A 16458-nucleotide genomic window follows, 5' to 3' on the forward strand; every position below is an offset into this window, starting at 1 on the left:
GCCCATCGCCGTTTGGGTTATGTATTTGGCAGGCAAGCAGCTTGCATGAAACTTCTCCCCCCCCCCAACAATCGGAGCACAGCCCCCCACCACGCTAAACCCAGGGTTACCATAGGACAGTGGTTCCCAAACCTGTCCTGGGGGACCCCCAGCCAGTCAGGTTTTCAAGATATCCCTAATGAATATGCATGAGAGAGATTTGCATATAATGGAAGTGACAGGTATGCAAATCTCTCTCATGCATATTCATTAGGGATATCTTGAAAACCCGACTGGCTGGGGGTTCTCCAGGACAGGTTTGGGAACCACTGCCATAGGAGGACGGATTGAGACATCCGGGTTTTACCTCCATTCCTTTCAACGCGAGTAAAATCCGGATGTCCCAATTCGTCCTCCTTTTGCTGGAGCATTGTAATGTTAAGGGACTTTAAGTTCAATTTGGGCGTTGCTCTGGGTCTCCAATGGTTGAGCGACGGCGAGTTCTTCTAGTTAATTTTTGAAACCCCAAAGACAAGAACAGCATCAAAGGCAACTGATACCGTCTAAGATTCTTTTATCATTAATAATAACTATTCTTTTATACCGCCATAACTAAAAGTCCTAGGCGGTTTACACTAAAAAGAGCTGGACAATCAGCAAAATACAATAATACAGTACAAAATACATTTATAAAATAGAATTTCAATAATAAAACTCACTAAGTAATAAACTTATCGAACAAAGTGGTCTTAATTTAGATGTATGCTAGCCGTCACTTCTATATGTTTAGTCAATATAAGAATGTTTGCAACTGCTCTAAAATTACTGTAGAACCTTTTCTTAAATGGATGAGGAATGGTGATTACAGAATAATTGTTTTAATGTGAAGAATGTTTAATGTTGTTTTTTATTATGTATGTTTGCTTTAGGTTTTAAGAGGGCTATGTAGTTCTATTAGAAATAAGTAAGAAAATAAGAACAGCCGTACGGGTTCAGACCAATGGTCCATTTCGCCCATTTTCCTGTTTCCAACAGTGTCCAATCCAGGTCACAAGGACCTGGCAGCAAAATTATATGCTATCAATCCAGAGCAAGCAATGGTTTCCTCCATGTCTGTCTCAATAGCAGTCTATGGACTTTTCCTCCAGGATCTTGCCCAAACCTTACTTAGACCCAGCTATGCTAATAAATTTCACTATATTTTAACCTGACCAACAAGAGTGTCACCTGGTCCTTGTTGAGGGGTTAAGGGCAGCATCTCCTCAGGGCCGGGTAAATGCTTCGACACTCGCTAAGCAAAAACAAAGAAATCCAACAAATCTGCATTAAAAGGTGAACACCAAAAACAAGAAAAAAAAAAAAAACCTGCAGAATGGAATGTACATGGTACAGGAATCTTTATTTAGAAAGCATACAAAATTGTAATCATTAAAAAATGACTCTCATATACATGGAATACTACAGCATGAGATTTTACCCAAAATCCAAGAAAAAGTCTCCTCCTGTTTGTCTGACTTTTCTACCTGGATGTTCTGCCACCATCTGAAACTAAACTCGTCTAAGACTGAGCTGCTCCTCTTTCATCCAAAACCTTCCGCCCCCTCTTTCCATTTTCTGTTTCTGTCGATAATATTGATATCGTTCATGTCTCCTCTGCTTGTAACCTTGGAGTTGTCTTCGACTCCGACCTCTCATTTTTTACACACATCCAACAGACTCCGAAAGCCTATTGCTTCCATCTCTACATCACCAAAATTTTCCCCTTCCTCTCCGAACACAATGTCCGGACCCTTGACCACTCTCATAACCTCACATTTAGACTAATGTAATTTACTTCTAACAGGTCTCCTGCTGAACTGCCTCTCCTCCCTGCAATCTGTACAAAACTCTGTTGCAGGACTTAACAAATACTTCTGTTCTGTGTACAAATACTTCTGTTCTGTGTTCACAGAAGAAAATCCTCGAGAAGGACCGAGATTGTCTGGCAAAGTTACACGAGAAAATGGAGTAGATTCTGCGCCGTTCACGGAGGAGGGTGTTTATGAGCAACTTGAAAAACTGAAGGTAGACAAAGCGATGGGACCAGACAGGATCCATCCCAGGATACTAAGGGAGCTCAGAGAGGTTCTGGAGAGTCCTATTAAAGACTTGTTCAACAAATTTCAGGAGACGGGAGTGATTCCTGGGGATTGGAGGAGAGCGGATGTGGTCCCTATTCATAAAAGTGGTTACAGGGATAAAGCAGGACACTACAGGCCGGTGAGCCTCACTTCAGTTGTTGGAAAAATAATGGAAGTGTTGCTGAAAGAAAGGATAGAGTACTTCCTTGAATCTAATGGGTTACAGGATCCGAGGAAACATGGCTTTACAAAAGGTAAATCGTGCCATACGAACCTGATTGAATTTTTTTATTGGGTGACCAGAGAGCTGGATCAAGGACATATGCTAGATGTAATTTACTTGGATTTCAGCAAAGCCTTTGATACAGTTCCTCATAGGAGGCTGTTGAACAAACTTGAAGGGCTGAAGTTAGGACCCAAAGTGGTGAACTGGGTCAGAAACTGGCTGTCGGACAGACGCCAGAGGGTGGTGGTTAATGGAAGTCGCTCGAAGGAAGGAAAGGTAAGTAGTGGAGTCCCTCAGGGTTCGGTGCTGGGGCCAATCCTGTTCAATATGTTTGTGAGTGACATTGCTGAAGGGTTAGAAGGAAAAGTGTGCCTTTTTGCAGATGATACCAAGATTTGTAACAGAGTAGACACCGAAGAGGGAGTGGAAAATATGAAAAAGGATCTGCAAAAGTTAGAGGAATGGTCTAATTGCCTGGTAATTAAAATTCAATGCAAAGAAATGCAGAATATGCATTTGGGGATTAATAATAGGAAGGAACCTTATATGCTGGGAGGAGAGAAGCTGATATGCACGGACGGGGAGATAGTGGGACCTTGGGGTGATAGTGTCCGAAGATCTAAAGGCGAAAACACAGTGTGACAAGGCAGTGGCTGCTGCCAGAAAGATGCTGGGCTGTATAAAGAGAGACGTAGTCAGTAGAAGGAAGAAGGTGTTGATGCCCCTGTACAGGTCATTGGTAAGGCCCCACTTGGAGTATTGTGTTCAGTTTTGGAGACCATATCTGGCGAAGGACGTAAGAAGACTTGAGGCGATCCAGAGGAGGGCGACAAAAATGATAGGAGGCTTGTGCCAGAAGACATATGAGGAGAGACAGGAAGCCTTGAATATGTATACCCTAGAGGAAAGGAGAGACAGGAGAGATATGATTCTGACATTCAAATACTTGAAGGGTATTAACGTAGAACAAAATATTTTCCAGAGAAAGGAAAATGGTAAAACCAGAGGACATAATTTGAGGTTAAGGGGTGGTAGATTCAGGGGCAATGTTAGGAAATTCTACTTTACGGAGAGGGTAGTGGATGTCTGGAATGCACTCACGAGAGAGGTGGTGAAGAGTAAAACTGTGATTGAGTTCAAAGAAGCGTGGGATGAACACAGAGGATTTAGAATCAGAAAATAATATTAAATATTGAACTAAGGCCAGTACTGGGCAGACTTGCACGGTCTGTGTCTGTATATGGCCGTTTGGTGGAGGATGGGCTGGGGAGGGCTTCAATGGCTGGGAGGGTGTAGATGGGCTGGAGTAAGTCTTAACAGAGATTTCGGCAGTTGGAACCCAAGCACAGTACCGGGTAAAGCTTTGGATTCTTGCCCAGAAATAGCTAAGAAGAAAAAATTAAAAAATTTAAATTGAATCAGGTTGGGCAGACTGGATGGACCATGTGCCGTCATCTACTATGTTACTATGTTATCTTCTGCCAGCCTCACTACATTCACCTCACTCTTCTCCTCAAATCACTTTACTGGCTCCCTATCCACCTTTGCATACAGTTCGACTTCTATTACTAACATAGAAGTGTGTTCATTCTGCAGCTCCTCAATATCTTTCCTCTCTTCTCTCTCCTTATACACCTCCCTGAGAACTCTGTTCCTCAGACAAATTGCTTTTATCTGTACCCTTCTCCTCCACTTCTAATTCTAGACTTCGCTCCTTTCAGCTCACTGCACTATTTGCCTGGAATAAACTATCTGAATCTATCCACCATGCCCCATTCCTTCCCTTGTTCCAAGATAGGCTGAAAACCCAACTTTTTAAAACTTCTTTCAGCTCATAACCCTAGTCCCCTCTGTCCTCTGTTCACCATCCTAGCCAGCAGTTTAACCACCCCCTCTGACTGTAACCCCTTCTCTGACATCCTGTTTGTCTGTCTTGATTGTTTAGATTGTAAGCTCATCAGAGCAGAGACTGTCTCCTTTGTGACTCTATACAGCACTGCATACATCTCGTAGTGCTCTAGAAATACTGTAATTAATAGTATGACCCTACAGTAGTAGTAGAAAATACATTTCAGAACTTTTCTACACCACAAATATATCCATTGCTAATTGAAATCACCAATTATTATAGTGTTGCCAAGTTGGTTAGCTTCCCTACATTCTGTTAACATTTCATCAACTAAAGAGCTTGCATTACTTTCAGGGTTTCTCATCACACATTATTTTCTTTACTGCTTGCACTTTATTATTGTGAATTCATGGGTAACAGGGAAGAAGATTCTTTCCTTCTATACCGCACTTCCTGCTGTGGTTCAGTTTCCATAGTTACACTTCCTGTGGTGCTACTGAGAAAGAGGTAGTGACGGAGGCACTGGAGAGTACAGAATGGGGTGCTACTCTTTCGGATAGGTGCCGCAGCTATGTGAACTACTGCTTTCCATCAAAATATGCCAGTTTAACAAGAACAACCTTCAGTGCAAAAACCTCTATCAAAGGTACTGGAAAAAATGAAGTCCCTTGGCGTTTCAAAAGGCGGGATGGTAAGTGAGGTGTCAGGGTGTTGTCATATAGCAGAGAGGTGATGAGGAAAAGGTGCCCACACAGAGCTGATGTACTCTTCAACTCTTCCTAAAGAATTATGAGTAACCTGGTAGTGATACTTCGTTAATTACTCCCATAGGCCATCTTGTCATCAGGTGCTAGATTCCCACACTTCTTTTTTGCCTGTAATTCTGAGTAATCATTTTTTATCCTGGATCCCTGGCTCAATCTCCCACTTCTCTACGGTGTCCAGTTGATCTTTTTGCTAGTTTTCCACGGGCAACAAATAGCGACTGTTCTTTTCCAAACTCAGATGGACATCATCTTTTTCTAAGGTGAACAAACCAAATGTTGATAAGACTTTTTTTTATTGAACTAGTTCAGTACATCTGTAATTAATATTTTAAATTTGTGCTCCCTTCAGGGAACTACACAGAAATATATGCAAATTGATACTGAAAAGTTTTGTCTGGACTAATTATTTTTGCAATTTCCAGCCCTTACACTATTTTAAACATAGACATAGTTTAGAATAGGCATGGAAGAAAAAGCTATTTCCCACCTCCCAAAATGTTGCTATTGATGCTGAATTGTTCCCCCCCCCCCTCACTGCTAAAAGACTTCCTTACCTTTTGGCCTTTTCTCCCCCCAAAATAAGCAGATAAACTACACCAATGGTTTTGAACTTTGTTCAGAATGCTTGTTAAATTCAACAGGGGAGACAGGTGTGCCAGGACTATGGTTAAATCTGCAAAAGGGTAATTTCATAACAGCTTAGTTTGGTTTAGGAGGTTAAGTAAGCCTGTAAGCTCCGCTCAGCTGGTAAGTCTGTGCCCTTTTCTTCCTCTGCCAATTCCAGACACTAGCCAGATAGTACCATGGCAGAAAGAAAAGATGTTTAGTGGCACTAGCTGGATAGTGCTGTGGCAGTTAGAGCAGATCTTCAGTGATGCTATTTGGTTAAGTGGCACTGAATATTTGCTCTAGGACTGGCCAGTGTCATTTAATTGGGCAAGAACCTGTCCTTCCCAGTTAAATTGTTTTAAATATCACTTCCGGAATATAATCTGTCTAAATTAAAGTAGTCCATGGAATTATTTAGAACTGTTTCATTATTGTCATCTTCATGCACAATGTGAAAGAGGAGAAGCCCAGAAAACGGTCAGCCTCTAACCTCCCAACAAATGCTCTTTTTATGACAGTGAATTTGAAGATTAGCACTATATCTTTATGTAATCGATCTTGTGCAAGTAAAACTTTGTATATTGAAAATGTGAAATGGATGTCACCTCCACACCCCTTTCTATAGACTCACACTTGTCAAAAGTTTCTTCAATATTCACCGACCCTCAGAAGTGCCACTGCGATACTCAAAACATTTCACTGTATCTGGCTTCACGCACTATATCTTCACTGGGTCCAACTTTTCTAACTGTCTTAGTTGAATTGTTTTTAAAGTTATTTTATAAACAACCATTTCTAAGAAAGGTACTTAGCTTTTAACTTTTTGCCTTCAGGTGGTCAGTTTGTAGGGACATCTATGCCGACATGTTTCACCCAAAGGGTTTTTTCAAGGCTCACATCCCTCTACAAGCTTTCGCCGTCTTATACAACCACCAAGTCCTTTTTATGACAATGCCAGGTTTTCCGTGTAACACAGCTTCGTATTATGTCACTGATAATGATTTGTTCATTCTTTTCTCTCTTTCAGGTTCTCGCGGCCTCTGATGGAGGTGAGTGACTAGACTTTATCTGTATGGGAAAATGAAGGTTTTACTGAAATTTAAAGAAAAGATGCAGACCGAAGCGATCAGTGTTAGGACAGAGGCAGGAGGGTTCTGTGTAGATATGGTGCTTTTTTTAGGCAGGAGCAAAAGGGGGCTGTCCTGGTGGGCACCACCACGACACAGGTCCCAACTTAGTTCCTGACTTGGAACTTTCACTCCTTCGGTTGGACAGAGCTATGGAGCAAGGTTGGGGATGCAGTTTTGGTCATTAGGTGAGAGTACCAATTGGTTGGTTGGAATTGGAGCCCACTGTTCTAAGATCCCAAAAGAAGCCGGGCTGCATATGTTCACTGGAGTGACCCAAATGACCATGTTTGGGAGGGGGAGAAATAAAAATCTCTGGATAATGGGAATGAACAGCCTCCTGACTCTTGTCACGTGGGATCCCTGCACAGAGCTAAATAGGGGAGGGTCATTAGGGTGGGCAGACTAGATGGGCCGTCTTTTTCTATGTTTCTAATCTCAGCCCAAGTTACCTAACAGTCCTGAGGACTAACCTACAGTCCAGCATAATCTTTAAAAGGGTTTCAGCTTCAGAATAAAACAGACTTTAAAGGTCTTTTATCTTGCAGCACAAATCAGCAGTTCAAAGTCTCTGTCAGTCGAACAAAACTTTCAGAACAAGAAAACTGAAGCATCTTCATGCTGGTCTGGGAGCGTGCTGTATAGACTCCCTTAAACAAAAATGTTTCCTGTCACCCTCCCAGCCCATGGATGGCTGAAACATTAGTTCTACCTACCCAGATGCGGCAAGACCCCAAAATAGCAACAATCATGACACCAGCCGCAGAAGCCTAAGAGAAAAGATTTGTGGTATGATCTCCTGGTTCAGCCCAAAAATGTTAGGAAGGAGATTAGGCCAGCAACCAAAGTTTTGGATCATTTCAAAACAAAGCACAGTCCCAAACTTAATCCCCACCTGTTCCAAGAGCACTTCTTCAGGGCAAGTTCAAATGGGTACCTTGTAATGATCATCAGGTCCCTCTGCTGTCTGGCTGATCCATGGCTCCCAGGGTATCACACCTAGTTTGCTACGGCCCTGAGTGCAAGACAAGTACGGTTACAGACTGCTGAAGTCTAAAGTCAGATCGCAAGTCCATTTCACACAAGAAAATGATTTTTTTCATAGGTAAATGCCCACTTAACTGAGAAATAAGAATATAAGACTGCCGCTGCTAGGTCAGACCAGTGGTCCATCGTGCCCAGCAGTCCGCTCACGCGGTGGCCCTCTGGTCAGAGACCAGCGCTTTTGAAATTCACACTGTTACATGCCTTGATTTACCTCTTGCTTACTCCCATCCGATCACCCTATCAAAACATTTCCAACACTCTGTCAGAGACATAATAGTGTTATTTGAGCAGCCTTGTGCAGCCCTTTTTATGAACTCACATTCAAACCCTATTATGATAGATCACTTCCCTAAGGTTTCTCCTCTCATCTGCAGATTTAAACAGCCTGGGAGTGGATGGACAGGGAAGTACCCACAGCCTGAACAGTTTGCCCAGTGTCCAGACAAGGGCACATGCTTCTGAGCGGCCAGTGGCTGCCTGGGCCGTTTCCTTTGAGAGACTTCTACAGGATCCCATGGGAGTCAAGTACTTCACTGTGAGTGCGACCTTTTCTGCTACAGTTATGAGTTTCTAGTATGCTATAGGAGGACTGTTATACTGTAAGCGTATTAGCATCACCCAGGGGGTGCTTGCATGGCTCCTCCCCCATTACATATATATTTGTATGATTTCCTTGGGGGGTTTACCAGATGTCCAGAGTTCCCCATTAGGTGTACAGACAATTTTTTTTAAAGCAGCGGTTCATCTGGGTTTTCAAGTTCGTGCCCACGTCTGGACGGCCTCTGAGGATGCATAGGTGTGATGCAATGGAAGTTGGAGCAGTCTATCAAATTTGAATAAAAGATAAAAGACATTTGCACATGCTCGGAGACACTCCAGATGCAGCTCTGAACTTGAGAAGAGGTTTGGGGGCGCGGGGCGGAACAGGTCATGACTTGGGCGAAATGGAACAGGGCTGGGGCTGGGGGTCCACATATCCATGTTTTAGCTTAACAAAATCTGGTAACCCTCATGTGATATCTTACTTTTCAGAATTTTAGCAGTGTCAGACCCTCTTTCCACCAGTCAACAATCTCTTCTTAATATATTGATTGCCTTAACAATTCAAATGATTCTTCACAATTGGAAATCTGCCGACTTACTTAATGTTGTTTTCTGGTGGAACACTGTTCTTATGATCCATTTGTATGAATTGAAAGCGGCAGAATTTTCAAACAGAACTCTGATTGTTTCCCGTATATGGGAACCCATTCAACACTTCTCTCCTTAACCATTGTCCTTCCCTTAGATTCTGTTGTTCCCGCCTTTATCCTTTCTCTTTATTTGCTCTACCTCATGGTAGTGGGATGTCCGCCATGTATCCTTTGTATACTTGCTTCTCTCTCTTAATATTTTTCTGACTAGGCTCGTTTCCGTCTTTTCTTCCTTTTTTCTCCTCTCTTTGTTTTCTCTCCAGGTTTATTTCTGGTTCTCCCGGACAGTAACAGAGTAAATTTTCAGCCTTTCGCTATATTGGTCTGAAACTCTGGAACAAGTTGCCCTGTCAAATTAAGAACAATTTACTCTGTTACTGTTAGAATTATTAGCTGACTCCCTCAAAATAATCACGAACATCCTATAGTCTTGTGACTTTCTTCTCATCTAAGCACAACTCCTGTTGATATCATTTCTTCTTCCGGTACTTAAACAAATATATCCTACCTCATCTGCCTAACTCTACACATTTGGATAAAAAGAAAGAAAACTAATAAGCAGTTTCTAGCTGAAGCACCTGCCTCTTTTCTCTACACTTTTCTTCCTTCTCCAACCACCTTTGTAACATCTCCTTCAAGCAAAGGCCCAGGAACAGAGCCAAGTCTTGTCCAATTTCCAAAGAACTGGATAATTTTTTTGCTGGTGGAGATCCATCAGTTGGGTCCAAACTCCAGTGTCTTTCCTCACTTCTGTTCTCCTCTTCCCTCCTGTTGCAGGAATTCCTACAGAAGGAGTTCAGTGTTGAGAACATCTCCTTCTGGGAGGCTTGTCAACGATTCCAGCAGATCTCACCAGATGACAGTGGGCAGGTACCAAAGATTCTTAATTTATCGATAGATACATTTGGATGTATACAGTAAATTATCCATGCAAAGATGACGCTGAAGGGTCAATTCCTTTTAGGTACATGAAGTGAGATCCTAATGTACAGAGTCTGTAATGGAATACAAACATAACCTGTTATTTGGCACATCTTCCATGCTACAGTGGTGGCATAACTGATGTAAATATGTCTTATGGTATTCTGTAAATGGAGCCCTCCCCGTGCCCTACTCAAGCATACGTTCCTCTGCTTTTCCTTGCTATATCACCTATTCCCAGCCTCACAGAATAGTGCAGAGGTATCTGCTATCACTAAGGGGGTCTTTTACTAAGGTGTGCTAGCCGATTTAGCGTTAGCATTTAGCATGCTCTAAATTGGCTAGTGTGTCTTAGTAAAAGACCCCCTAAGTGTGCACGTGTACACTTCCCCCTAGTGTTCTGTCAACTTACACATGTTTGATGATATCTTTAGATGACATATCATCAAAGGTGGACTTTGGGGATGACATTGCCAAAGCAGCCAAGGTACAGAACTGCCCCTTGCATGACTGAAGGAGGAGTCAGCTGTCGCATTGGGGAAGACAGGGATGTTAGTTGTGCTCACTAGGCAGGTAGGAAGGATGCTAGAATCTGACTGGGAGAATACTGAACGCTGGGAACTTGACCCCTACTGACCTCCCACCCCAGTCATGGGCTAAAAGATTTGCCCATACCTGAAATAAACAAATTCCTTACAAATTTACCCTCCTTTAACAAAACCATAGCACGGTTTTTCCTTAAATTTCCATGTATGAAAAAATAGAGATGTGTTTCTTGATCCCTAACAATTAGAGACCTTTCTTGCTGGGAAACCAGTTAAGAAAGAATTACCTATACAATGATTTGTCATTTTTCTTATTTTCTTATCATTGAGGATAGTGAAAAGTTCAATGTAATTTGAATTCATTCTTGTAATTACCCATTGTACTGTTATGTATTTGGCAATTAGGTGGGTGAGGATGTTTCTGTGATGTGGACTAGTAGGAATGGATGTGTGTTTTATTTTATTACTATGTGAATTTGTTTTTCTTTCCCTTTTTCTGGATCTTTTATGTAAATAATTATATAAATGTTTAATAAAGTTTTTTAAAAAAGCTTTCTGAAAATCTAGATACACTACATCAACTGGCTCACTTTAGCCACATGTTTATTCATATCTTCAAAGAAATCAAATAAATTGGTGAGGCAAGACCTCCTTTGCCTGAACCCATGCTGATCCTGTTTCATTAAACCATGTTTGTCTACGTGTTCCATAGTTGTATTTTTATATTTAAATATTAGTTTCTATATTTTTCTATTAGTTTTCTATTATATAACTATTTAAATAATAGTTTCTATTATTTTGCCTGGCATTACCTGTCTGTGATTTCCCGGATCACCCCTAGAATCCTTTTTAAAAATTGGCATAACAACCAATCTTCAGGTACTACTGACAATTTGAACGATAGGTTACAGATCACTAACAGCAGATCAGCAATTTCATATTTGAATTATTTCAGTACCCTGGAATGTATACCTTCTGGTCCAGGTGATTTATCTCACTTTAACTTGTTGATTTGGCTCAGTACATCTTCCAGGTTCACTGTGATTTGTTTCAATTCCATCACCATTTCTGATTCAGGTCAATCTCTTACATTTTCTTCCGTAAAGACCAAAGCAAATAATTCAATCAGTGTCTCCACTATGGCCTAATCCTTCCTGTGTGCCCCTTTTGATCCTTGATGATCCAGAAGTCCCATGGATTCCCCCACGGTTTTCTGCTTTTGATGTACCTGTAAAAGTTGTTAGTATGAGTTTTTGCCTCTGTGGCAAGTTTCTCTTCATATTCTTTTTTAGCCTTCTTTATCAATACTTTGCTTTTAAGTTTCCGGTTCTTATTTTCATAATTTGGATCCTTTTTCCATTCTTTAAAGGATGTTCTTATGGCTCTATAACCTCTTTCACTTCATCCTTGAACCATGCTGGCTCTTGTTTTCTCTTATTTCCACCTTTGTTAATAGTTGGATATATCTGGTCTGGGCTTCCACAATGGTACTTTAAAATATCCGTGGCCGATTTAAAGTCCAAACCTTTGCCGCTGATCCTTTTAGAAAGTTCAATAAACATAAACATAATTTATTGTAGTACGGTTACCTTTACCATAAGAGCAGATTGCCATGTATATTGCAAACAAGCAACAGTAGAACAAGTGGGGAGCGGGATAGACAATCTTTATTTGTATCAATAAATTCCCGATTTCGTGCAATTTGCTAGAGTCCTGTACCCTGATCAGAATTCAAGTCACAGCTTGTGCAAACATCTCTCCACTCTTAATTTTCCCAGCATTGGAGTGACATCTAGTGGGCAGACTTCATATACTACACCCCTGAGGCAGGTCTTCATTTGGAGGCTGAAACACGGATCGTGTCAGGTCACATCTATCCATACCAGGACTTTAATACAGTTGGACTTTTTTATGTGTACTTTGAAGTGAATTTATATGTATTATCATTGTGAATTTATGATATAAATAAAGATTGTCTATCCCAAGGTTGATGTGGTCTATCCCATTCCCCACTTGTTCTTCTGTTGTTTGATTTTATGTGGGGGTTTTGTTTCTTTTATTGTTCTGCATTTATTGCAAACAAGCAACAGAGACATCAATAAAAGCAAATAGCTTTCTTGAGATGAGCCTAGCTGTGTAACAGGGACACAGTCAGATAGTAAAGTCACAAGATATATTCTGTCTTATCTTTTTATTCCTCTGTCTCTCCTGCCAGTTTTCTCTCCGTCTCTTTCCTGCTCCTACATCCCATTCTGTCCTGCCATCTCTCCTGCTTCTACATCTTGCTTGCTCTGCACTTTGAGCATTCTGTGTTGTGAAGCATACAACTCAAATAAAGTTATGATTATTATCACCACATTCTCTCTCTTTCTTCCCTTCAATAGCTCTTACAGGAATGTCACAGAATCTATAATATGTTCCTGTCTAGCAGTTCCTGCAGCCCCGTTAACGTAGATTGCCAAGCTTCATTGAGTGAGGAGTGGTTACGCACACCCACCCCAGACATGTTCCGAGCCCAGCAACTCCAGGTAAGGCCATTTTCAACTAATCAGAAACCAAGTCAGCCATTACTTTTACTTGGCAACATTTGGCTTATAATGTCTTTCTGTTGTTACAAGTGACATGTTTACAGACTGTGTAACACGCCCCATCCCACTTTGTACTGAGTGCTTATGACCTGGGGTTGCAGTCAACAGACAGGGGCAGGGTCTTGTGTTAGCTTTCTACAGCCCCAACCTTGTTAAAACAGCAGCAGCTGCCTGGATCATTGAGACACTGCATCTTGGTAACATTTCCTATTGTCTTTCCCTCCCAGGTCTTTAACCTAATGAAGTTTGACAGCTATTCTCGCTTTGTGAAGTCCCAGCTTTACCTGGAATGTATGCTAGCAGAAGTGGAAGGACGGCCCCTCCCTGATCTTTCTGTGTCTCCTGCAAATTCCACCCCAGACACCCACATACAATGTGATTTCAGCAAGGTTTGCAAGTTATATGTTGTGCTTTATTGTACTGGCCAGGAGAGAGCAGTCTTCAACAGCAGGATGTCATAGAAACATAGAAACATAGAAAGATGACGGCAGAAAAGGGCCACAGCCCATCAAGTCTGCCCACTCTATTGACCCACCCCATTAAGTCTGAATGCTAATGACCTAGTTCCTTAACTCGACCCTCGTAGGGATCCCACGTGGATATCCCATTTATTCTTGAAGTCGAGCACGCTGGTGGCCTTGATCACCTGCTCCGGAAGTCTGTTCCAGTGATCTACCACCCTTTCTGTGAAGAAATACTTCCTGGTGTCACCACTAAATTTTCCTCCTCTGAGTTTGAGCGGGTGCCCCCTTGTGACCGAGGGTCCCTTGGGAAAGAATATATCGTTTTCCACCTCGACACGACCCGTGACGTACTTAAATGTCTCAATCATGTCACCCCTTTCCCTGCGCTCCTCTAGGGTATAGAGCTGCAGTTTGCCCAGTCTTTCTTCGTATGAGAGACCCTTGAGCCCCGAGACCATCCTAGTGGCCATCCTCTGGACCGACTCAGCTCGAAGCACATCTTTCCGATAATGTGGCCTCCAGAATTGCACACAGTATTCCAGATGGGGTCTCACCATAGTTCTATAGAGTGGCATAATGACTTCAGGTTTACGGCTGACGAAGCTTCTATTAATACATCCCATCATTTGCCTTGCCTTTGATGAGGCCTTCTCTACTTGTTTGGCAGCCTTCATGTCTGCACTGATGATTACCCCCAAGTCCCTTTCCTCTGAAGTCCTAGCTAGCGTTTCTCCATTCAAGGAGTATGTTCTGCATGGATTTCCTCTGCCGAGATGCATGACCTTACATTTTTTAGCGTTGAAGCCTAGCTGCCATGTCGAGGACCAGTTTTCTAACGTGATCAGATCTTGTGTCATACTATCCTGGAGGTTACTTTCACTTACTATGTTACACAGTTTGGCATCGTCGGCAAACAGTGCTACTTTACCCTGAAGCCCCCGGGTCAGGTCCCCTATGAATATGTTGAAAAGGGATGGTCCCAGGACTGAGCCCTGCGGCACTCCACTAGTCACCTCCGATGTCTCAGAGAGGGTGCCGTTGACCACCACCCTCTGAAGTCTTCCACTCAGCCAATCCCTGACCCATGCAGTTAGTTTCTCACCCAAACCCATCGATTTCATCTTGTTTAATAGTCTACGGTGTGGGACACTGTCGAAAGCTTTACTGAAATCCAAGTACACTATGTCCAGAGACTCTCCCAGGTCTAGCTTTCCTGTCACCCAATCGAAGAAGCTTATAAGATTGGATTGGCATGACCTGCCTCTGGTGAATCCATGTTGACAGGGATCCCTTAGATTCCCTTCATCCATTATCGTGTCTAATTTACCTTTAAGTAGAGTTTCCATGAGTTTACACACTATTGATGTGAGACTCACTGGTCTGTAATTCGCAGCCTCTGCTCTGCAACCCTTTTTGTGCAGAGGAACGACATTAGCTGTTTTCCAGTCCAGGGGGACTCTCCCCGTACTTAGGGAGAGATTGAAGAGCATGGCTAACGGTTCCGCCAGAACATCGCACAGCTCTCTGAGCACTCTTGGGTGCAAATTGTCCGGTCCCATGGCTTTGTTCACCTTGAGTCTTGAAAGTTCTCTGTAAACATCAGCTGGTGTGAACTCAAAATTCAGAAATGGGTCTTCCTTGCTTTCCTTTGCTTCCAGCCGTGGCCCTTGCCCTGGCGCCTCGCAGGTAAAGACTGAACAGAAGTAATCGTTCAGTAGTTTGGCTTTTTCAGAATCTGTTTCCACATAATTCCCGTCTGGCGTTCTAAGGCGTACTATCCCGTCTGCGTTCTTTTTCCTGTCGCTAATGTACCTGAAGAAGGATTTGTCCCCTTTTTTAATGTTCTTCGCTAGTGTTTCTTCCATTCGAAGTTTGGCCTCCCTGACTGCTGTTTTGACCGCTGCAGACTTTGTCCTGTATTCAATGTTTGCTTCTTTTTCCCCCGTGCGTTTGTACAAGAGAAACGCTCTTTTCTTATCCTTGACGAGGTACGAGACCTCATCAGTGAACCATTGGGGTTTCTTTTTTCTTTGTTGTTTAGTTACTGATTTTATGTAGCGGATAGTTGCCTCATGAAGGGTTGATTTCAAGGTTGACCACATAACCTCCACATTATCCGTCACTTCTTGAACCTGAAGCATCTGATGGACGAAGTCTCCCATGCGTGTGAAGTCAGTGCCCCGGAAATTGAGTACCCTTGTTTTTGTTTGTGATCTAGGGAAGCCTTTCCTAAGGTTGAACCATACCATGTTATGGTCACTGGTGGCTAGCGGTTCTCCCACCGAGATCTCTGAGACGCTTTCCCCGTTCGTAAGTACCAGGTCCAGGATGGCCTGGGACCTAGTGGGCTCTAATACCAATTGTTTGAGCCGTACTCCCTTCATGGACGTTAATATCCTCTTGCTATCATAAGTAGTCGCTGAGAGTGTGTTCCAATCTACATCAGGCATGTTAAAGTCTCCCAACAGAACAACGTCTCCCCGTAAGGTGATATTCTCAATGTCTTCAATTAATTCAATGTCCTTGTGCTCCGATTGTCTTGGAGGTCTGTACACCACACCAAGATACAGGCATTTTTCTCTGCCTCTGGCCAAGTTTACCCAGATGGATTCCCCAGTATACTTGATATCTGTGATTCTGGTTGTTTTGATGTTTTCTTTGATGTAAAGTGCTACCCCTCCTCCTAACTTACCCTCTCTGTCTTGGCGAAGCAGGTTGTATCCTGGTATAGTTATATCCCACCCATGAGAGTCTGTGAACCATGTTTCTGAAATTGCTACTACGTCTAGGTCTGCATTAACTATTTCTGTTTCCAGTTCTAGAAATTTATTCCCTAGGCTGTGTGCGTTAACATACATAGCTCTCCACTCTTTTTGTTTACTAAGCTCATGCAGAGAGCCACCCATTTGAGTTAAAGTGTCTCCTAGCAATTCTTTTGCAGTAAGGGTACTTACCTTAGACTTAGAAGCGGAGTTTTGGTTCGCCACATCAGGATTGTTACTTACTGCTCTGGTGTAAAAGTG

At 42.5% G+C, this 16458-nt stretch overlaps 1 protein-coding gene across 5 annotated transcripts in view; it reads left to right on the forward strand.

The window, feature by feature from the left end:
* The first annotated feature begins 4571 nt into the window (after nt 1–4571).
* The window catches only part of RGS14 (regulator of G protein signaling 14), a 30604-nt gene continuing 18717 nt past the window's right edge, over nt 4572–16458 (forward strand). The window contains exons 1-6 of one of the 5 annotated variants that reach the window (XM_033927759.1): nt 4572–4865; nt 6578–6599; nt 8099–8259; nt 9695–9787; nt 12768–12911; nt 13199–13360. In XM_033927759.1, the coding sequence (XP_033783650.1) occupies nt 4833–4865; nt 6578–6599; nt 8099–8259; nt 9695–9787; nt 12768–12911; nt 13199–13360 (615 nt within the window). In that variant the 5' untranslated portion in view covers nt 4572–4832. Of the gene's footprint in view, nt 4866–5095; nt 5202–6577; nt 6600–8098; nt 8260–9694; nt 9788–12767; nt 12912–13198; nt 13361–16458 lie in introns of those variants that run through there. The other 4 variants (XM_033927756.1, XM_033927755.1, XM_033927757.1 and 1 more) reach the window with 4 other exon arrangements.

Source organism: Geotrypetes seraphini, chromosome 18, assembly GCF_902459505.1.
Source record: "Geotrypetes seraphini chromosome 18, aGeoSer1.1, whole genome shotgun sequence".
In the NCBI taxonomy this organism is placed as follows: Eukaryota; Metazoa; Chordata; class Amphibia; order Gymnophiona; family Dermophiidae; genus Geotrypetes; species Geotrypetes seraphini.